This window comes from Notechis scutatus, chromosome 1, assembly GCF_049901735.1.
Source record: "Notechis scutatus isolate UNSWTSFEM ecotype Mainland chromosome 1, rNotScu1.2, whole genome shotgun sequence".
NCBI lineage: Eukaryota > Metazoa > Chordata > Lepidosauria > Squamata > Elapidae > Notechis > Notechis scutatus.
This window is the reverse complement of record NC_142009.1, coordinates 72,579,329-72,603,546: the sequence shown is the minus strand read 5'-3', so window position 1 is coordinate 72,603,546 and position 24,218 is coordinate 72,579,329. Positions and strand designations below refer to the sequence as shown.

At 38.2% G+C, this 24,218-nt stretch overlaps 2 protein-coding genes across 2 annotated transcripts in view; both read left to right on the top strand.

The window, feature by feature from the left end:
• ACTN2 (actinin alpha 2) overlaps positions 1 to 16,406 on the top strand; it is a 64,260-nt gene extending 47,854 nt beyond the window's left edge. Inside the window, exons 15-21 of the mRNA XM_026669413.2 lie at positions 1,011 to 1,193; positions 4,967 to 5,101; positions 5,290 to 5,469; positions 7,914 to 8,060; positions 11,677 to 11,742; positions 13,865 to 14,023; positions 15,182 to 16,406. Of these exons, the coding sequence (XP_026525198.1) occupies positions 1,011 to 1,193; positions 4,967 to 5,101; positions 5,290 to 5,469; positions 7,914 to 8,060; positions 11,677 to 11,742; positions 13,865 to 14,023; positions 15,182 to 15,340 (1,029 nt within the window). The 3' untranslated portion in view covers positions 15,341 to 16,406. The remainder of the gene's footprint in view (positions 1 to 1,010; positions 1,194 to 4,966; positions 5,102 to 5,289; positions 5,470 to 7,913; positions 8,061 to 11,676; positions 11,743 to 13,864; positions 14,024 to 15,181) is intronic.
• Positions 16,407 to 19,543: 3,137 nt separating this feature from the next.
• Positions 19,544 to 24,218, top strand: part of MTR (5-methyltetrahydrofolate-homocysteine methyltransferase) — a 79,047-nt gene continuing 74,372 nt past the window's right edge. The window contains exon 1 of the mRNA XM_026669412.2: positions 19,544 to 19,696. Within this exon, the coding sequence (XP_026525197.2) occupies positions 19,642 to 19,696 (55 nt within the window). The 5' untranslated portion in view covers positions 19,544 to 19,641. The remainder of the gene's footprint in view (positions 19,697 to 24,218) is intronic.

The following is a 24,218-nucleotide window of genomic DNA, read 5'->3' as shown; positions in this document are numbered from 1 at the left end:
CTCAGCAGTTCGTAAATTGTACTTGCGCGACTCGCACGCATGCGCGCACAACGCAGAGCAACAGAACGGCTAGTTATACCGGTCGGATCCCATCCCTGGGTAAAGGGCAAGATAGATGAGGGTATCTCACTCTTGGACCCTTTTGCATACTTGAGGAGACTTGGGAAAGAGCCCAATCCAGCTCACCTCATCTCCAATAATGGAATTGAATATCTTTGCCATTCTTTTTTTTTTTTTTTGCTAGGAGCCTTTAGAAAGAAGTGGAGGTGGGTTTTTACTTAACAGTTTTCTTCCATTCATGAGTGAATGGAACAAAAACCCACTATGGAAATTATCTTAAATTGCAAAATGTGAAAGACATGAAGAATTTCAAAAAAACTTTGAACAAATAGTACATTTTTGTGTGCACAGAGCTGCTAATTACACGTTGCATACTATTAAGAGTGGGTACAGTAGAACTGAGCACCACTGGGTTTTTTTAAAAAATGCAGTTTGAGGAAACTTTGAGCAGCTATTGTGTATGGGGAAAGGTAAGGATTCATTCATTTGTTCTGATCTGTGCATTTATATCTGAGTTTTTTTACCCATCTATGCATCTGGGATACTGAGTAAAAAGAATGAAGTGGTAATAATATACCTCTTTCCCTGCTGTTGCTGCTGAATTTCACTTCAGATTTCCCCTCAGAAGGTACATTTTAAAACGCTGTACCATTTGCCTTTTTTTTTGGTAAAAGAAAATCAGGATCCTATTATCCATATTTCCAAATATTGTATAGTGTTTTTTTTTGGGGCCTTCCCCCATTCTCAGGTTCACTGTTTGCCGTTTATAATGACACAAGAAACGAAATGTACTTACTCACCACTGATTATACAGAAGTGCCAGCTACCCAATCTTGCAAATGTTTATATATAGATAAAGGGGATGGAAAGGAGGTGGGATGGAGGAAGAAGAAAAGTGCCAGACCACAGGTTGGTCCCTCCCCACTTCTTCTTCCTTTTGTTTCTTTCAGAGTTTAATTACTGCCCATGAACAATTTAAAGCCACTCTACCTGAAGCAGATGGTGAGAGGCAAGCTATTTTGTCCATCCATAATGAAGTGGAGAAGGTGATTCAGAGCTACAGCCTCAGAATAAGTGCCAGCAATCCTTATAGCACAGTCACCATGGAAGAGATTCGTACTAAGTGGGATAAAGTAAGTGGAAGCAAAAATACAGGAGTATGTAGATTGTGTTTGTGATTAATTACAGGATGGGGAAAAAAGAGGTTCTGCCTGGGATAATTAAAATTTCAGTTTATTCGTTAATGTTTTACTCTGCTTTAGTACAAGTAGTATTAGGAAGTGGAAGATACTGTTGTTCTGGGATGTACAGGTAGCCCTTGACTAAAACTATTTGTTTAATATCTGTTCAATGTAACAACAGTGCTGAATAAAAGTGACTTATGGCCAGTTCTTGCATAACCCTGTTGTCAGCGTTCCAGAAAACCTCCACTCCAACAAATAACTCCGAGACAGACATCGTCTCAAAAGTTCTGTTTTATTTGGATAGTAAACTGGCACATCTGGAGAATCCCAAATCTGAAAGTTCCGGGTTTCCTTGTAATAACTAAAAACTACAAATCCATCCACCCATCATCGCATCACGTCCCAATCACCATCCATCCCAACTTGAGACATTCCCTCACCCAGGTGCAGAAATAACATGACCTTGACTTAGAAGAGGAATGCTATTATGTCTAACCATATACACTCCAAGGAATTCCCCCCTCCCATTTTCCCAGGCTCAAGAATGTGGCAGTATGGAAGCGGCGGGTGTTAATATGGCTTCCAAAGCTGACACCTGTGTCATGGTTGTCATGCGATTAAAAATGCAGGCGCTTCATCAACTGGCATGTATTTACGACAATTGCGGCAATTCTGTTTGTGACCTTACCAGAGGGCTTCCAACAAGCAAAGTCAATGGGGGAAGCTGGGTTCATTAGACAACTGAATGATTTGGCTAGCAACTGTAATGATTTGCTTATAATCCATGACCAAAAGTGATCATAAAATCAGTTGCAATTCATTTCATGACTACATCATTTAGAGACAGAAGTTCTGGTTCCAGATGCAGTTATAAGTCAAGGACTACCTGTGTAACAGCATGCAATGGATGAACAACTACTGAATGCAAGTAGTCCTTGACTTACAACAGTTTGCTTAGTGACCGTTCAAAGTTAAATGGTACTGGACCAGTGGTGGGATTCAAAAAGTGGTGGGATTCAAAAATGTTTACTATCGGTTCTGTGGGCGTGGCTTGGTGGGCATGGCGTGACGTGGCGTGGCTTGGGGAAGGATACTGTAATATTCCCATTCCCTCTCCACTCCTGGGGGAAGGATACTACAAAATCCCCATCCTCTCCCCACCCCACTAACCTGCTTTCCAGGTCTGTTCTCCTGTGCAGGGCTATCAAAGAAGACCCAGCCAATCAGCTGGGACTTGGGAGGCAAAGAATAGATGGGGGTGGAACCAGTCAGAGGTGGTATTTGCCGGTTCTCCGAATTACTCAAAATTTCCACTACTGGTTCTCCAGAACTGGTCAGAACCTGCTGAATACCACCTCTGCTTATGACCATTTTTCAAACTTATGAATGTTGCAGCATCCTCAGGGTCATGTGATTTACATTCGGATGCTTGACAACTGACTCACATGTATGACATGTAGTGTCATATGTAGTGTCCCAGGTAGTGTCATGTAATCGCCTTTTGCAAACTTCTGACAAGCAAAATCCATGCGAAAAAAACAGATTCACTTGAGAGCTGTGTTATTAATTTAACAACTGCAGTGATTCGTTTAACAAACGTGGCAAGAAAACTCATACAATGGGGCAAAAATCACTTAACAAATTTCTCAGCAACATAAACTTTGGGCTCAATTTTGGTCATACCTGTACTATAGGGTTGGCTTTGCCTGGCAGCAAGAAAATAAGGTTCAGCCTATTCATGTCTAAGCTTTATGGCTTTATTTTCAGAAAGTTCAAAAGAATGTTTCTGAAGTAACAGGGAGGAATGGGGGAAGATAATATTCTTGAACAGGGGTCTCCAACCTTGGCAACTTTAAGAATCGTGGACTTCAACTCCCAGAATTCCTCAGCCAGCTGGCTGAGGAATTCTGGAAATTGAAGTCCACGATTCTTAAACTTGCTAAGGTTGGAGACCCTGTTCTTGAAGATTCCCAAAGCAGTCTCTTCCACCTTAATATCAAAAGGTAGGATGCCAGCAAAGCTCCAAAATGAAAGAAGAAAAAGACAACAAAAAGAATATGCATTCCTAAAATAATTGTGGAGCTGCTATCACTTAAGACTTTACAAATACATAGCATTGTATGCCTGGCAGCTACCCTTTAGAAATTAGTCCAGGGTCAGAATACATCTGAGAAAAAAAGCAAAATCTGAAAACAGAAACTCCTGAGCTAATGTGACTACTAATATCAGGCAGAACAAATGATACAGAGATGTATTGCTTTCACATTGGCTCCATTATGTTTCTGTCATGGGCTGTTGGGTAGAAGATGAGAAACCTCAGCAGTGGAGAATAACGTTCAGTAGGACAGATGAAGTCCAGCCCCAGCAATTTGCAGATTTTTCGTCTCGTAATTGGTTGCTTTTAAAAGTTAATTAGGATAGGGGTACTCCTTTTTCTTTTTTCTTTAAAAAGAAAAACTCTCTCTAATCTGTTAAATTGCCTAATCGTGGAATAAGAAGATTGATATGATGTGGAAGAATTCCTGATGCATTACAATAGATATAATGGTTTTGTGGTAGAAAGAGATGCATTGGTAGAGATAAACAAATCCGTTCCACTGAAACATGTTACCATTGTATTGGCAAAAATAAATGAAACTAGAGTAGAGCTGCACTCCTAGGCACACCTAGCTAAATTAAACCCTCCAGACCATAGCAAAACTGTTTTCTGCATACACACACACACACACACACACACACACACACACACACTGTATATAATGATGCAATTAGATATCATATCAACCCAAAAGAAAAGTGGCTATGAATTTAAGACAACTCCCTCAAAGTAAGTATAGATAAGGGGAAAGAAAAGAGATTACAGCCATGGACAAAAACCTTGCACAGCCCCTCCAATTTGTCAGGCCAAGGCTTCCAATTCTGGCTGTAATTAATCCCCAATAGCAAATATGTACGTGTAACATAGTTTTGTGTGTGTGTGTGTGTTTATACACACATACATATACATATATATACATATACACACATGTGTATGTATGTGTATGCATGTGTGTGTATATGTATGCGTATAGATATAGGTATGTATATATCAAAAAATATCTAATTTTCAAAGAAATCTGTTTGTATCTCCACTGATATATTTGCCTTTAGCGACTTTTCTTGGCATTATAGCATGATCTCCCACCACTGGGTTCATACGTTATTATTTGGGATATAGGACTTTCAGACTTTGTACTTAAATGGCCTTATGGAATTCTTCTCTTGGGGTATCTCATTATGCAAAATATGCTAGTGTGCATAACTTCACATAATTCCTAAACGTTATTCAGCGCTGCTTATTTTAATGAGTGGAACCTGTTTGACATTAAGTCTGGATCATGCTTTGGGAATTACCCTGTCTGATAAGTTTATGGCTCAGGGTGTCTGACAAACCAAGAATATTAGTTTATTTGATTTAAAAAATTGCTAAATTATCCATAAAGAAATGTGCAAACATAACCAAAGTTTTCCCTAAGGTAACTACTTACTCAATATACAGTACCTGAGATTGCAGTACAGTTGGAAATTGAAGCAGTGGAATATCTCTATAGGAAGTAATGCCTGCAGTTAATATTTATTAAAATGTATATTTTTAGAACGGTCTTTTCAATTTTCTTTTTAAAAAAAGTTAAGTAATAAAAACAGACATACCTACAGACTAACTTAATTTTACATCCTGGCAGGTCAAACAACTTGTGCCTGTAAGAGATCAATCACTGCAGGAGGAGCTTTCCCGTCAGCACACCAATGAACGCCTGCGCCGTCAGTTTGCTGCTCAGGCCAATGTCATTGGACCCTGGATCCAGAGCAGGATGGAGGTAAATGCAACCAAGATCTGCAGAAGTTTTAGACCAGAAATTCTAAGCAAATTCTATCCCTGTCCTTTTGTGTGCCTGTCCTTTTGTGTGTAGGTGTGTGTGTGCATGAGGAAAAAATATTTAACATAAGCCAAAACATTTTGCAACATAATGAAAGCTTTTTCTCTTTCTTTTTCTCTCTCTGGCAGGAAATTGGCCGAAGCTCGGTAGATATCACAGGGCCATTAGAGGACCAGATGACCCAGTTAAAACAGCAGGAGCACAATATCATTAATTACAAGCACAATATTGACAAACTAGAAGGAGACCATCAACTGATACAGGAAGCTTTAGTCTTTGATAATAAGCATACCAATTACACCATGGAGGTAAATCTTTATTTAATTTTATATATGCAGTCTTGCTGCAGCATGTATTTTACAATGATACTGGGGACTTTAGTGTCTCAGTGTAGTTTTTTAAATATCACAGGCATTTTCATTCAATCCTAAAACATTATGTTATTTTTCTCAGCGTTTATCCCACCCTGGTTCTGACTGACTTTTATCAGATAACAATCACATAAAAGGTTAAATATAAGAGGGAGTACATAAATAAAACCAAACTACATGAACAAGATGCCTTAGAACCAACTAAAAGTCAAAAGCCCACACAAGCAGTTAGCTCTAACTTGTTTGCAAACAATAAGCAGGAATGAGTTATTTACACTTCCAGGAAGAGTGGTTCATAAAGTGGGGACCACCTCTGAGAAGCTCTGTTGCCTGGTCCATATCCTATGGATCTTGAAAGAGTGGGACAATATCAATAGCACTGAGCCTTTCTGTGATGCTTTGGAGAAGTTTCAAGAGCTTTCAGGTGGAAAATCTTTGAGGTAGAAAAATAACAGTCACTCCAAGCCTGACTCTGATTCATAGACACAATTTCCTTAATGGTGGTTTGTTTGCTAAGCAACAATGTCTAAGATCACACAGCATGCTAAGCCTATAACCGGTAGTCCCCCAGTCAAATATCAGCCAAGCCTCACACTGCTTAACTTTTGGCCATGTTGGTCTAAGTACAGCCATGAGCCTGTAAAGAATCACAACTGCACTGAAGTAAGGATATTTTTTCCAGTTTTTAAAATTATTTTTTTAAATGACTATTGTAAATTAGGCTTACAATTGTACTAATAAAAAGTACAACTGCATAGCTTCTTGAGATCAATCAAGGTTGGCTAAATGCTGCCACCTAGCTTGGCAGTCATTCTGTTATAACCAATTCCAAAAGTGGTGTACAGTAGATTTAAAATGTTCTTCAGTTATAGGAAACTCATGATTTTTTAAAAAAATATTTTGCCATAAAACATTTATCCAAGTACTAATCAGCTTCATCAGAGTAAATTATTGCATGCCTCAGCAGGTTCTAGTCTTAAATGTAGTTGCACTGCAAAGTTGGGAAATGCCCTTCTAGTCCTAAATTGTCAACACCTTTTAAAACAAACTATGAATTTGCTCCTACTTTTCTTGATAACACTGAGGTACAGCAAATAATTTGGTTATTTGGCTTATGTCTCATTCCTTCCCTTGTCAACTCTTACTGGGAAATCTGTTGAAAAAATATATAAAAGTAAAACCAAAAAATCACCTTCTGTTTATGTCTGGCCACTGTACACTTGCCTGAAACGAATGGACTTGTCTGCATTTATAAAATACCACAAGGAAGAATATCATTAAAATATCCTACTGTAATCTGTCAAGGCAGAGATTTATGATGAGACAGTAGAAAAGACAGTTGCTATGATAAGTGAAACCTTATCATGTCATGATTAATACTAAATATGAAGAATACAATGAATAAAGACCATATGTTGATGGTTGATGCTATGATGGGATCATGGGCAAATTTGTGGGACCCTGTCTAGCCAGAAGCCCACTATCACCCCAGAGGGAAGATAGTAATGAGCTGGTAACCAGCAGCCAGGGTTGATGATAAGTTGTAGCCTGATGTTTCAGAATGATTCTGGAATAATTAGAAATAAAACATAAGTCATAATTTAGCCATTTTATTTTGGGGTTAGTGTGATCTGAGAACCAGGCTCTTGTAGCTTGTAAATCATGGCCAATGGCTTTGTATGTCTCTTACATATGAAAGGTCCAGACAATTTATATGGTTGTTAATCAGAATCAGTATCTTAAAGTGTTTTGGGAAGTTACAGGAAAGTCAGGGCAAATGCTAGAGCCAGAAAAGAACGTTTTCCAGGCAATCTTCACTCACTGGGTAGGGCTCTATAAATAGTATAAGTCACCCATTAATAATCCTCAGGGACTCACTGAAGACTGAATCTCCAAAACTTTGCTAGGTCCAAATGAGCGGGAATTGGTGAAAAGTTTCCATGTAATAGCTCTGAACTGGACACAGTACTGTAGGTGTAGTTTGGGAAGTATTTCACCTTGTGAACTGGAATAGCCAAGATATTTCAAAATAAGTAGGGTACTATTTCTTTTCTATCCGGGTGACAGTCCAAAACTCCAGCACTGCTCATGCTCAAAGTCCCCAAAGCCAGAATTCCTCTACATTTGTAATGATCAGAAGAGGAAATTATAAAAAGAAAACACAGCCCATAATCTCGTTCACTCTTCTTAATTAAATTTATTGACATTTGACTTAAATCAAGTTTTCAAAAATTACTCTGAATGTTACGTTGTTATAGTCCCACAGACTAGTTGAAATGTAGCCCCCAGAGCATACCATTCACAAGTTTATGGCTTTTTTAGTCTTTGGCACTTTATTTCTTTGGGTTGCTCTAAGGTATCCTTCTTCTTTTCTGTTGCAGCATATCCGGGTTGGATGGGAGCTGTTGCTGACTACCATTGCCCGAACTATCAATGAAATTGAGAACCAGATCCTTACAAGAGATGCTAAAGGAATAACTCAGCAGCAAATGAATGAATTCAGAGCATCATTTAATCACTTTGATAGGGTACGGTTACCAGTTTTATTTTATTTATTTTTTAACGTGCAATTGAAATGGCAAAAAAAATATTGCATGCCTCCCTGTTCCTTTTTTAAAAGAGTAGTACACGATTAAAACTCAGAAATTATAAAATAAAATGGGATACAAGTTTGACAAATTGAGTTGGGGCTTGGGATAGAGTTGGGATGGACCATCTCAGGACAACCACAGATATATATGAAATTATTGTTCCTGGTCACTTCCTTTTTCTGGCCATTAGCCAATTTCTGCATTCCAGAAGTTCTGGTTCACAACTTTGTTCTTGATTGTCCTTACGGTATTCATTTTTCTTAAGTTTTTGCCATAATCTTCCTTTTCATCTCTGTACATTTTCATTCCTTTTTTTGTTCCAAAAGTTTTTTAGTTTTTAAATTTTATACACCTTTTCATGTGAGCAACATGTTTCCAGATTATAACACTTGTACATAGTCATACTTTCATTTCCATTAATTTTATATAATATTCTCATATCATTATCCATTTCACTCATCTTTAAATTTGCATTTCAAATTTCAGTTCATTGATTTAATATCGATATCATTTTCAAAGTTCTTTTCTTTTCTCTTTTAATTATAAACATTAATTTCCAACCATTTCCACAATTAATTTTCTTAATATTAACCAATTCCAGGCAAGTCCAGCATTTAATCTAATGCCTAATTAATGCCAATTTATATTATTCAAAGTTTAGTCTCTAATTTCATTGTAGCTTTTTATGTTCCAATTTTGTTAACCTTGTATTTTCCTCTTATTTTCTTTTCACCGCTGTGTTATTCTTACACGAGGGCACTTTCTTTCTCTTCTCGGGGTTGTTAAGAAAAAGTCAAGTTCTTTTATCTGGTTGCACGTCACTCACCACTTCACTGCTCCAGCACAAAACTTAAGTCCCAGCAGCTTTTCATGTTCAGGGCAGCCATTTTAGACTGCCGTTTCTCCCTGTCTTCCAGGGGGTAATACCTACCCAGGGAGGGGAGATGTGGCTCCCCTCAACCCAGCTGGCGTCTCCCCCTCTTTGCCCACCCCTCCAAGATGGGTCAGAATGACACTGGTCCCATTAGGACCCTTCCAACAAGGGAAACACGGATCAGAGCAGAGCACGATCATTGATGGAAGCGCCACCGGAAGTCTGTACGTTTTCATTCCTGAGGGGAAAGAAACCATTCTAATCTACTGACATAACCAAAGAACAACTCAAACATTTGTTCTTTGGACACTATCTGTGTACTAATGTGTATAGAAGTTCAGGTGAAAAAGTGGGATTCCTGAGCATGATCAGAATATGTAATGGGATTCTTTATATATTCTTTCTGTGCGCGCGCGCAGGCATGTGTGTGTATAAGACTTCTTTTAATATTTGCTCTTTCTATCACCCCATTCAGATAATTAGCAAAACAGATACCCAGTTGCTCAGCTCTGCCTTGAGTAAATTGATCTTATTGTACAAGTGATACCATGATCTCGTCTTCTGTACTTATTATGGCCACTAGGAACTTCTGTTTGGAGATTACATGATAAACAAGAACTAAAATGAACATTTTCATAATTAGGGGATGAGGGTAAACATCCAATGAAGTACAACTAATTACACAACATAATTAATACATCATTAAAATCACTGAATGTACATGATAATGGCATAGAGCTCATTTCTGTATTATATGTGCTGTTTTTTAAAAAATATAACAGCACTCAGCAAATTACAATTAGTAATTTGCAATAAAATACCCAGAGTACAAAGGAAATAATCAAAATCACAAAATACCATCAAAAATATGTTCTAACAAAAACCAAACAAAAATGACAAAAATAAATAACTAGATAGCCTCATTCAGATATCAAACTGCTCTCTTGAATAATTTCGGTTTTACCAGTTTCCTAAAACTTAAGATGGTAGGTATTTTGCCAAATAGTTTTAAAAAATGCTTTTCTAGATTTAGCAACTAAATTTCAACAGTGTAATGGCCTGTGCATATGTGAATGCAAAAAAGATGTCTGTTAAAAAGTCTGGGGCAGGAAGCATTCAGCCTTGAACTATGATTGGTCACCACTGCTCCACAGCAACCCACATTAATGCAAAATACCTTATGAAAAACTGGTAGCTAAAAATGGTTGCTGAGCTTGGGAAACAGGGATGATAATGATGATGATAATGATGATGGCGGCTTGTGGGTTTAAGACCTAATTCTTTACTTCTAAGTTTCAAGCCAGAATAGTGATGATCAAGATTCCTGCTTTTTTGTTGGAGGATTTGGAGACAAAGAACCATGATCTTTAACCAATAAGCCCATAAGGCCAAGAGTTCTATTAAATACACTTCATATGGTCATTTACCATCTGTTCCATCAGCTTCCTCTGTCTTCTTAAACATTCAATTTGATAGCAATAGGAAGTCAAATTCCTATAATTTTGTGAGCAGAATGGTGAACCCAGATCTTCTATGAACCCAGATCTCATGGGCTAATTGTTAAAAAATTGTTATATATATAATCAGATCTGATTATAAAATGGCCTTCAGCCATTTGACCCACTTTCTTAACAATCTTCAGTTCTCTTAATATACAAACAACATCATACCTTAGCAAAACTATAATTCTTAATTGATCAGCCCTCCTATTTTAAAGTTTTAAAATGAAACTGCTTTTAAGCTAATGAATTCTTTTTTTCCTAAGAGTTTTTAAACAGACAATATGCTTATAAGCAAAATAATATAATAACCATACAGTTTAATTAGTAAACAACAGTCCATAATGGCCCATAAAACTAAGGCTAAGTCTGAGAAAAGTGGCTTACTTATGCACAGTAAAAGTAATTATTACTCTCTTTGATTTGATTTTTTGAAGTTATTTAATTTAAACCAGACAACAATAACTAGAACAAATGGTATGTATGGGTATGAGCTTCCATAATGTTGTTTACTTAGATTAAAAAAATATGGTTTTTTTCCTGGAATCTCCAGTCCACCCCAATCCTATGGTGTACAACACAATTACAGAGAACCAATAATCATGCTATGCATTACCTATAATACACTGTATTCATTGAATACACTTTATTAGAAATTTTAGCATTCATAAAAACAAGATGGAATACACAATGATTCCTTCATACAGTATCAGAGTCACATGTAAAATTATACAAAAATTAAATATCATTGCAGTAATTATTCCTGACTCCATTAGTTTGTACTTTCAGTTCCTAGCTGAGCACTTTTATAAAACAGTATTTAACAATCTTGTATGGCTAGTGAAATGTTAGAATCTTGAAGTGTAAATGTTATTTTTTTGCATTGTGTAACTTTTAAAAAATGTTACTTTAAACCTTGCTAATTGAACTCAGCTTATTTAAGAATGCTGTATTTTATACCTTTCTTTTACTTATTTGTTTATATTTCATTAGCATCTTTCTAGCATTATTTCTGCTTCATGTAATCTAACTTCTTCTTTTCTTCTGCTTTCTGTTGATTCAACTTGGTCTTGAATGAACATCTGATACCTCTGATCATGAACCTATTCTACCTTTATGGAAATTCTGATGGTTTTATTCTGATCCTTGAATCTTCCATACTGTTTGTTCCTACCAACAGAAGAAAAATGGGCTGATGGACCATGAAGATTTCAGGGCCTGCTTAATTTCAATGGGTTATGATTTGGTATGAATTTTAAGATGCAGTTAATTTGTGATAGTAACCCATGTTACACTTAGAGAACTTTATCATTACAAGTACTTTAACAAAGTAACCATTATAGATGTAATTGTAAAACTCTTGTGGTGAAAAAGTTCAACCCACTCAAAATCTGAGTATATCAGATATGTTTATAAATTATCTTCTTAGAGGCAAGCTTCACAATGGGCTTTATTCTTGGGTGTGTACAGAATTAGACTTATTAATTGCTAGAACCCTATGCGGGCAGCTGTTTATATTTATTCATACTAAACCATTTACCATGGCATTCATATATAGATTCTATTACATTTCAATATTGAATATTTTTTCTATCTGTCTGTTTATTTGTTAGATATTGAAGGCATGTGATTCCGAAAATATTCTGGATAACTTGTAATTTTAAAAAATAGAATACAAAGAAAAATATGATTGTTCAGACAGAAACTCATGAATAATCAAAAATTGTTCGAATTTCTACAAATAACCTAAATTTAGGCCTAGAAACAGAGTGAAGTTTTCAGGGATTTACAAAATATTTGAAGGGTAGGAGCTGCATATATCTCTGGGGAGATACTGTTCCAAAGGACAGATGCTACGACAAAGGTCTTCCTTCTCGGTCCTACAAGGTAAAATATTTAACTAAAGGATCTCAAAGCATACCCAATTGTTAGGTCCAATTGTATTGCATAGGGGGCTCAGTGGCTAAGTTCCTGAGCTTGTCGATCAAAAAGGCTGGCAGTTCGGCAGTTCGAATCCCTAGCACCACATAACGGAGTGAGCTCCTGTTACTTGTCCCAGCTTCTGCCAACCTAGCAGTTCAAAAGCATATAAAAAAGGCAAGTAGAAAAATAGGGACCACTTTGGTGGGAAGGTAACAGCATTCCGTGTGCCTGCGGCGTTTAATCATGCCGACCACATGACCACGGAGAGGTCTTTGGACAGCACTGGCTCTTCGGCTTTGTAACGGAGATAAGCACTGGCCCCTAGAGACGGAAACAACTAGTACGTATGTGCGAGGGAAACCTTTACCTTCCAAGTAAATATTGAACTGTGTCCGGAAGTCAACTGCTAACCATTGCAGCTCATAAAGCATTGATGATATGATGAAACACCCCTTACTGCTCATATTGAACCAGATGTAATTTCAAGAGCACCTTCCCTTGTATTCTAACCTAGCCTAGCCTTGAAATGACCAGGTGTGAGTGACCATATAAAGAACCTTCCAGTTGAGAAAAGGATGGAACTGGAACACAGGGTGAACCTATACGAAGGCCTTTGTGACCATATCTTCTGCCTGATTGTTGAATAGTAGCTGTGAGTCTAGGAAGACCTTCAAATTGCATACTAGTCTTGAGCGGGGAAGGGCAATCCTATTCAAGACTAAAGATGAAATCCCAGAATGTAGGACTGATTTAGACCCATGGACCACAAATATCCAGTCAAGACCAGTCCCACCAACTCTGATAGGGCAAACTACTAGAATATATATTGATGGCAGATTCCATTCCTTACTAGCACCGATGATGTTACCTACTGTAGTTAAGGTAATGAAACATCTACAAGAAAACAACCAAATTCAGAGAGTCTTCGGCGGACCCGTCATAATGATATTTGCTGCCACGATGTAGGCATGAATATGGGCTCTTACTCATATCTGGTCCAATTTCTGTTTGTCTTCATTTAATAGTGCTTTAGGTGTCTCTTATGATGCTTTATCTGCTGGAGTTTCTCAAAAAACCAAACTGCACTGCAGGATTTCTACAGAGAGGCTGCATGGAAGCAATTTTGTTCAAGGTCTTGATCACCTGACTATCCAGATTGCAACCAATGCAGTAAATCCTAGTGGATTTCTTCCTATTTTTAATATGTTTTTCTTTTACAATTTATGTGAAATCCATAGTGAACATTCAGCCTAACATATACTTCCAATGGATTTACATGTAAGAATATTTAATATTCTTGTATTACAGTTAATACATTTTTGCATACTTAAAAACACTCAATATCTGATATTTAGCAGGTCACACATGATGCTTGAATATTTTATTAATTTTCTAATTTTTCTTTGCATTATAATTTTCATAACTAATTTTTAATTGTATTTCAGGGTGAAGCTGAGTTTGCCCGAATCATGTCCTTGGTTGATGCCAATGGTCAGGGAACGGTTTCCTTTCAATCATTTATTGATTTCATGACCAGAGAGACTGCTGATACTGACACTGCTGAACAAGTTATTGCTTCTTTCAGAATCCTAGCCTCAGATAAGGTTAGTGAAAGGATTTCCATTTGCTGTGATTGTTTTGACAAATTTTACCCTTGCAAGACAGGACAGTAATCCAAATGCAAAGTTAGCGGAGCTGTAACCTAGAGTAGAAATTTAAAATATAGCTAAAAGCAGAATTGTTTTCACCAACTAAATGAAAGCCCCTAAACTTTGCACGCTAACTTTTTGAAATATTATACAGATTTGTATTGAAACTTTTAGGCTGGGGTAAGATTGAGTTTTTGGGATCCTGTTTTGCTAAGGGCATGTAATAAGACACTTTCCCTAAGACACTCTTAGGGAAATTAAATATAAGGATGCAAGGACTGGGACTTTGGTTGGCTACAGATTTTCTACTTGTTATTGACATTCAAAGACAGTCTCCAGTTTTCCATTTTTTACCCCAAAACATATTTATGCTATTTGCTGCACTTTTGTTGGGGGGCATCTGCAATAGTTTGTTTTAATAAAGCTGAAAGAATTTTAAAGCATATCTGTACGAAACAGATATTTCCATCTGAGGAAATGTGTCATATAATGCATACTCACTGGGCAACTGCAATAAAGGCTTTAATGTTCAGAAAAGTCTAATCTTCAGAGGTTGTAGAATATAGATGTAGGCTGTGGGAAAGAGCTGCCTTAAAATTATATATGAAAATACTTTAACGTATCTAGTACAAATATACATATTTGGCCCCAACTTCGCAGATCTTTTATGAAGGCCTTGGGGCCCAGTTGAATTAAGTCCCAGTTGGTTTAGTTGTAGCATATTTTAGTTGGTAGCCATGTCATTGTTTACTGCTTTAGTTGGCCTTTGATGTATTGATTTTCTTCAGGTTGTATTCATTGTAATGTTTCTTTCTGTATGCCACCCAGAATTACTTTGTTTGAAGGCTATATGGATTCAATGAATGATTGATTGAATGAATGAATGGACTTCCATAATAAGGTATTATAGATCAGTGCTAGCTTTGTCCAGGCTGGTGCCCTTGAAGTATTCGGGATTTTGCAGTGAGGACACCAGATTGGAGAAGGCGAATCTGTATAACCCAAGTATCTGCCCAATCACATCCTTGTTCTCATCAAAGAGAGAGAGTTTGCTTGTTTTGATTCTGAAATTTCAGAAAAGCTCATCATATTCCTCCTTTTCAATCCTTCTAGCCATATATTCTTGCTGAAGAGTTGAACCGAGAACTGCCACCTGAACAAGCTCAGTACTGCACCAAGCGTATGCCAGCGTATAAGGGACCAGGAGCTGTTCCTGGAGCTCTGGACTATACCTCATTTTCATCAGCATTGTATGGGGAAAGTGATCTGTAACTGGGGACTGACTCTGTGGGCAAATGAAATTAGATATATTCCAGTTTGCTCCTTGAGGAAAAAAAATAAGCTGACCTCACTACAATTTCTCAAGTTTAGCAGGAACATTCAGTAAGGAGCAGTGCCCACGTAGTGTGCAGCATGATGAGTTTTTACGTTGTTTATATGTACTTGATTAAGCTTATACGGTGACAGACTGCACTGGCCCCCTGCCTTATCAGTTTGTTGTTATTCTTTTTAAATTAAAAATGGATAATCCCAAAGTGCCAAGTTAGAAAGCCTCAGGAAAAACAAAAGAAAAGAAAACATGCCTTTGAAAAAAACAAATCTAGCATATCTTTTGATTTTCAAAACATGAAATATTTTCAAGAATTCAGAACATTATATGCAGGTCTTCTACAACCTCCCACCATGCACCTCCTTTTTGCTTTCATAGCATGGTAATGCTTTCATCTATGGATACTGGGGTTTAGTATGCTTGTGCAAATGGAGCCACATACAAGAGAAAATAAAAACCCAGGTCATACCAAATAATCACATGAGATTGTTTTGTTGTTTCTAATGTGAAACGTGCACAAGAATTCTAGTCTGAGTTTCTAGTGGTATAAAATCATAAATCCTCTGGAGTTTATTCAAAGAGGTTGATGATAAGGGCATCATCTTAATGGTGATAATAGCCTTCACCTTAAAATCAATGCCCAATTTTGAAAGGGCACAGTGTTAGTAGCCTGGGTATTATGAGGGAGTTCCATATTTTAGGATGGTATTAAAAGGTTGTGTCTGCTCTCTGCTATATTCATTGTTCTGTTGCAATTGTTCTTGGTTAATGCCAACAATATTGACATTTTATTACAACTAGTCTAAATTACTTTGTGCAGTAACTTCCTGCCAGTTATATTCTTCTCAACAGTTTGTAGAAAAATCTATTTTATCTGAAGCCTAACAATCCCATGAAACAAATGCAAAAAAAGTAAATGTTCATACAAGAAGCAAAGAAAACTGTACCATCTGCTACTATTAAAACGTGCCTTTAAAATAAAGTCTGCTTTTCAAGCCTTAATACCAATTCAGCTTCTGAGATTAAACTGATACGCGTTTAAATATTAGGGCATGTCTTCTGGACAACAGGGTTCTCACCCAGTGGTGGGATTCAAATATTGTTGCCACCGGTTCGGTGGACGTGGCTTGGTGGGTGTGCTTTGCGCGCGTGCACACTCTTTGTGTGCATGCGCACACCAAACGCGCACTTTGCGCAGGCGCAGAGGCGTTCTAACTTGCCTCCTGCAAGCCTGCACGATCCCGGTCGCTTCCAGCTACTGCGCAGCACGCTTCTGTGCTGCGCAAAGCAGCTGCGCTTCAAATTCAGCAGATCAAAGTGAGTATGGGAGCCCAGGTGGGTGGGTGGGCCCAACAGCAGAGTGGCCGAACCGATCGAATACCACCACTGTTCTCACCTCATTTTTATTTACTAGTGAGGCATCTATCTTTTTTATTTATGTTTTTTCCCCCAATTAGAGTGCAGATGATTCTTTTTGCTGCTACTCTTCTTCCTCTCAAAGACATTGATCCAGCTGATTTGTCAGGAAGTTGGCCCCAGGGGCAATTACTTAAAAGAACAGATTTGTGATAATAAAAAGATATTATTGGAATATACTGGGTTACAGGTAACAATAGGATTTATAATAAATCACACAGTTTGCTTCGGAATAAGTAGCACTATGCACTTCAGAAAAAGAAGAGAGGGTGAAAGAAAATAAAGGCAAGGTATAAGAGAAAAGTCTACCCTAGTGTTTATAAATCATCATCAGATGGAACATATTCCACTATTTCATGCAAGTTAGGATATCTAACCTAGATATTACTTTCCAAGCCAATATGCTGTTGCTTACATTCCATCAGCTAACAGGTATGTGTATAGACAGACAGACAGATGGGCTTAACTTCATACCAATTCAGTCTGTTTTTATTGCAAGGCAGAGGTTTGCAATATTGCAGACTCCTAAAATGATAAATGAATTTATGTTATTGTCTTCACACAATAAAGTAAAATAATTGAGCATTGGCCAACCTTGCTTTAGACTTTGCAAAAGAAAATAAAAAAAAAATTGCAACCCCTTTTTACGTTGTTTGGGGCCCCTTGAAGGAGTCATGACTCAAAGCCCGAGACCCAACAATATAACAGTTTTACACGAAACACAAAACCCTGTAGTTTAATCCTCTCTTAATCAGAGCTTTAGAATTTGCATGAAAGTTTATGCTGAATTGAATTTACTAGCTTAGTGCCTGATAGCATCAACACAGAAGTAGCCTATCATTGCTCCTAAAGATTTTTATTTCCTAGTTCAGCTTACTGTTTGGGATAGTTTGGTTCAGCTTACAATTTGGGATAATCCCATCCAATGACTAACTAGGTTGATGATCCTACTTAGCTTTTTTCAAGATTGGCTACATGCCGCCACCTTCTGTGATGCACAAAGTTTAGGTGTGTCTATTATTCTGCTTAGTACAGTTACAAATGTTTCAAGGAACAAATAATGTTATATTTGACCTCCCAGGATAATGAAGTGGCATTTGGGGGAACTGGATCCACAGATACATTCCTATACTCAAACACACATATGACCAAATAACCGCAAACCAAGTTACCCATATTATGTTTCAGTGAAATGTAAATGCAGCAGCAAGTTAATTGAACTGCAGTATAAAGACATAACCAAAATGTGCAAATCTCAAGGATAACACCTTTGGCTATTTATTCTCAATAGCACTGGATGTTTGAGGATGATCTATCAGATATCTTTTTCTGAAATTTCTCTCCATACATCATATCAGTGCTTTGCTTACATTGAAGAAGAATGAACTTTCTTAAATAGTCAATGAATAATATAGGTGCTGTGTACATTTTTTTTGTACCCAGGGTAATGAGAAAAGTCTATAGTGACTGCATTCAGTCATTATACTAATTATTTTTTTGTATTGTGGTGTAATGAAAACTCAGGGAATTGTCATGTATTAAACAAAACACGATTAACAAAATCTTGACTTCCTGCACTATGTGATATAGTCCCGTTTTAAAATCAGCATTCACCTAGTTAATTCCTCTTTGTGTAACCTAGGTGATACAACCTACAGTAGTGACACAATGGCTGAGATTCCTCTCTCAATAAGGCATGGTTAGAAGTTACATGAAATTTAAAAAAACCAAACAGCCAAAGTCAGCTTTGGACCCTTTTCTCTAAATCAGCATGTCTCAACTTTGACAACTTTCAGATGTTATGGATCTTAAGCTTTCTAAGGTTGAGAAATGCTGCTTCTTACACTCAGTTTTTAATTTAAAAGAAAAGTATATTTAGTTTTTACCGAAGGAGAGGCGTGCTGGAAATGTTGAAATATAATATTTGGGATGACCAAACAGAAGTTCTCCAAAACTGAACTGAATGGGATCGAATTTCGTGTGCAGAGAAAACCTTGCAAAGAAAATGTAGATCTGGATGCAGAGAAACCATTCCAGGAAGCCTGAAGATCGGGGTGCTTAATCTTGGCAATTTTGACTTGTGGAATTTGCAGAATTCCTCAGGCAGCCTGTCTGGGGAATGCTGGTAGTTGAAGACCACAAGTTTAAAACCTGCCAAAGTTAGATACCTCTGCTGTTGATTGACCTCCGAAGGTTTCTATTCTTAGGGTGATTGCAAGATTAAGCGATTAACAAGATTAAGCAATTGCAAGTAAGCAGCCCTGCCCTCTTTCTCTTCAGACTGAGGCAGAAGAATGGATTTAAATTTCCTTCTTTAAAATATTCAAGCAAAAAGGAATTTTCCAGAGTCCGAGTTGTCATCTTAATCGTCCTCCCAAATGGGGTTTTTCCTTTGCAAACTCACACAAGTGTCGAGGAGCCCGCGGTGTATATTTCCATCATTGCCATCATCAGTTTGGTTAAATATGTTCACATTATAATCAGCATGAGGTGTGACTTCTGACAATGCAGCGGAAATCTAGAAACAGAAGACGTTTAATAATAAAACGTAGACATAGCCGTTCCAAGGTCCCTTCCAAATCTGATTATCTTTTATCTCTTATCTGTACGCAGTTCCAACACGCCACTTCCACGCCTTCCCCGTTGCAACATTCAAATCAATGTCCCTTGTCTACACTGATAGTTGCGTTTACATGAAAGAAGAATCGTATGCGTCTGCGCAGCTAGTGACGCGCACGCAGGCGCTTTCCTTGCTGTTGTCTCCGGCCATTCTTCACCCAGGAGCCGAAATTGACTCGTTCAGATTTGACAAGGCTGTTTCAAAACGATGTCGCCCGCAATTCCCGAGTTGGCTGAGCAGCGGGGTAGCCAGGAATCGCACGGTGCGTGTTTCTAGGAGGCGTTTGTGAGCTCCGATGGCTTGACAGGGCGCAAAGTTTCTTAACTTTTGCTTTATGTTGGTCTGGGAATCGTAGAGTCAGTGGGCTCCGCTATAGTACTCCTAAATGGGCTGTTTAGGTTTCTTCTTCTTTACTTACCGTATTTAGTTACTCTGTCGGCAGCAGATTTACTAAGTGTGCTGTACTCAGAAAGTAGACTCAATTAACTTTAGTCGTTCAGATACAGTGCACTTGACAATTTGGAGGTTTTAGTCCCCCCCCCTCTAAATATCCAAAAGGGAAAGTAGATAAAGTGGGTATCGTTGAACTTGTGAACGTGAGCTAATATCTTTTGAAACCCGGATGAATTAAATTAAGAATCAAAAGTATTGATTACCTTTTCGAAGCACTTTTGGTTAGCATCTGCATCTTTCTGGCGTTAAGTATCAGCTGAATTGGACCTCAGAAAATGATGCAACGAACCCCGAGTATTAAATCGTACACGACTAAGCCGAGCTCGTGTTGACAATCAAAGGAGACCTAGCAAGAACCTAATAGTGAAACACGCGGTGAATCGGCTCCCAGGGTTCCTCTGAACTGTGTTTTGGATAAAGCTCATCCACCTCCTTGTTTTGCAAACCACGTGTAATTTTTCTCTATGAACACGTGGTTCGAGCAGATCGGTCTTTTGCTCGGATACAAGCGAGAGTTTTAGAGCACTTCCTCGGTTATAATTTAAGGCGATTTTCAGGCAACGGAATGCCATCAGATTAATGATAATAAAGTTATGCTGTTTATCACATTGAAGCAAAAGAGAGGTACACATTTTAGGGTGAACTTTATGTTTTCCACTAAACTTTTGCTTATATGAAATCAAAAGTCTCACTTAAGCCAGTGCTATATGAAATCACGTGCCTGCAGCCCAGAGTGATGCTTGCAGCACAGTCACAAAGTTCTACCACTGAATGTGTGATTTCTCCCTCTGAACCCAAATATACCATAAAGAGAAAAATCCACCCTAATTGTAGTTGTGTTGTCCACTCCATCCTTAGTTTCATGCACTGATTGAACAGCAGGAGTTAGACATCTTTCCCTTAAATACAGTACATCTTTCTGACTGCAGCGAGTGTTATCTGTTGGCAGCTGTGACTGCAATCCTGGGTGTACCCATGATGTCTGCATCTCCCAGGAGCTTTATGCATCTATTCTGCAAAAATCCCCAACCATATATACTTCACCCCACCAAGTAAGGGCAGTATATTTGGTTTGTCCTTCCCAGTGATGGTACTGCTTCACCATCACACCACTGATGATTTTTGTAGGCCAGTTTTTAAAAGTAGATACTGTTGCATTCATGGTTGTTCTTTGTCAAATATCCTGGCCAAAGTGGTGCTCCAATTCTGACAAATAATGGGGCAGAGCATATCCTCCTTGTCCTGCTTTCATTCCTACTTTAAAAATTTTTTAACTAAAGCTAAAGCTCTGGTAAATCTAGACCAGGGGTCGCCAACCTTTTGGACCTCGGACCACCAAACTCATAATTTTAGATCCCAGGGACCACTAACTGGTTCTGTGGGTGTGGCCTAATTTGTGGGTGTGGCTTGGTGGTCATGTGACTGGCTGGGCATGGTTTGTATGTAAATATTATAAATATTTATATAAATATTGAATTTTTTATTAAAAAAGAGCAACTTTTACCCAAAATCAGGCAAAGCAGGCAGGCAGATTGAGTTGCTCACAGAATCACAGATTCATTCAGAGATCTATCTATCTGCCATCGGCTAGCTCAGTCTGTCACATAAAATTTGCTACCAAGCAAACTCATAAAATTTGCTACCAAGCAAACTCACAAAATTAACTCACAACACACCATGCATGTAAATATTGAATTTTTTACTTAAAAAAAGAGCAACTTTTACCCAAAATCAGGCAAAGCAGGCAGATTGAGTTGCTCACAGAATCATTCAATGATCTATCTATCTATCTATCTATCTATCTATCTATCTATCTATCTATCTATCTATCTATCTACCATCGGTTAGCTCAAATTAGCTTGCCATGAGTCTGCACTGAATTTGCTCGCAGGCAAACCTTTAGTCCTAAGGGAGGTTCGGCTGTACTTAAAAGCAGAGCCGAAGATCTAAAGACTAGCTGGAAAGCAAGAAATCCAACCATTTTCTGCTTCCTAGCTAATCTAAACCTCCTGGCACAGAGAACAGATGATGGTCGGATAAAGGAAAAATAGAAATTTAGCAGACAAATTCACCGGGTAAGGAGTGAGTGAGCGGGGAGGGTTCCTGCGGGCCATGTGGATGGCGCAGCACTTGTGTTTCTGCGCAGCCTGGATTAATTGCTTTTGGCGGGGTGCTCTTGGGGTGAGATTTCTCTGCGGGCCACCAAAATTTTCTCACAGCTCACCAGTGGGCCGTGGCCCACCAGTTGGCGACCACTGATCTAGACAGTATACTAAAAAGCAAAAACATCACCCTTCCAACAAAAGTGCACATAGTCAAGGTTATGGTTTTCCCAGTTGCAATGTATGGCTGTGAAAGTTGGACCATAAGAAAGGCTGAGCGCCAAAGAATTGAGGCCTTGAACTACAGTGCTGGAGAAGACTTCTGCAAGTCCCTTGGACTGCAAGGCAATCAAACTGGTCAGTCCTAGAGGAGATCAACCCTGACTTCTCTTCAGAAGGCCATATCCTGAAGATGAAACTCAAATACATTGGCCACCTAATGAGAAGGAAAGAGGTCCTGGGAAAGAATGAGGGCAATAGAAGAAGGAGACGACAGAGAATGAGGTGGCTGGATGGAGTCACTGAAGCAGTAGGCGTGAGCTTAAATGGACTCCAGAAGATGGTAGAGGACAGGAAGGCCTGGAGGAACGTTGTCCATGGGGTCACAATGGGTTGGACTCGACTTTGCAACTAACAACAACAACAAAAATATTGAGAGAATACATATTAAGCATTCTCTGTACCTGTGATGAATTATATGTGTATTAAGCTGTTGATGTGTACAGGTAGTCTTCACTTAGTGAAGTACTGTTTGTTCATTTAGCAACTGTTAACAGTTATGACCATGCTGAATGAGGAGACTTATAACTTTCTTCAAAATTGCAGCTTTCACAGAGTCCCCATGATCACTCAATTGTGATTCAACAGCTTGGCAACTGGCACCAATTGGGAAAGTTAAAGCAAGCTGGCTTCTGACAAACATTTGGGGAAGCCATCTGGAAGTTGCAAGTTGTGATCATGTAACATCATGCTTGATAATTGTGTGTGAGTCACTTAATAATTGCAATAGAGACTGCTGGAGTTGCTGTTGTAAGGTCCTATCATTGTTTTGTTTTATAACTGTGTCAATTAGTGATGGAATTGCTGGTCCCAATTAACCATTATTAGGTAAGGATTCCCTGTACAGTGAATTGGCATCAGTCTTCTGACCTGATCACTAAGTGAGAAATACTGCTTTTCCCAAATGCTCTTCCACAAGCCTTCCTGCCATACCTTTAGTAGGACATTAATGCCGTTAGATGTCCTCCAGACATACTTTTCTGAAAAAAAACAAAAAAACTCATGTATATATATTCACGGGGAAAAATATTCTAACATAAAATAGGATGGAAGCATTTGTTCTTTATCATAAACTTGTCCTTCTCCAGGCTGTTTTGTTACATTCCCTATCTTATCACTCAGTCAGTTTATCTCTAGTCAGTTATTAACCTGGGGGGAAGGGAATTAATTATAAATGGCACAAAAATAAGCTTCCAAAGATAATAAAGATAAGTGTAAATGAATTTGTAAAATTTAAATAGGTTGGAAGGAAGAACACCCCTTCCTTTACAATATCAGTACCTCTTCCACTTTAAAAATGAAATGGTGGTTTTAAGATCCCCCCCCCCCCCACAAGGTTTCTTGAACTTGATTTTATCCCAGTGGTTCAGTAAATACTTTGGTTTAATATCCCAAAGACATCTCTTGTAGGGCTGGGGTGTTCCATTCTGTTTATGTGATAAGACCTGAGATGATATTTCAGAAAAAAATTGTAATCTCTCTTTTGAGATAGTAATACTTCATTTTGTTTGTCAAGGCATGCAAGTCAGACAGAAACATAGATTCTTGATTCCTTTTTCCCCCAGTTAATAATTGTCCACAAGTAATCGCCAAAATAGAAGCAGAAATTATAGAGAAAAGCATCCAGAATATATATAATCAACAAGAAAATTGTTTTTAGAACAACATTGTATAATAAAAACAAAAAATTCCCAAGTACCCCAAAGAAAACGTTATCATCAAACAGCAACAAAAACCCTATCCAATCGGTCTCAATTATCAATTTATCCCAAGGACTGGGTAAATAGCCAAAATAGTTTCCTGAACATTGTCAGGGTGAGAGCCCTCTCCCCCCCTTTCCCTTTTCCTCTCCCTCTCCCTTTCTCTCTCTCTCTCTCTCTCCCCCTCCCCCTCTCCTTCTCCGTGGGGATACTGTATACCATTCCAGAGACAGGGACTGTGACAGAGCGG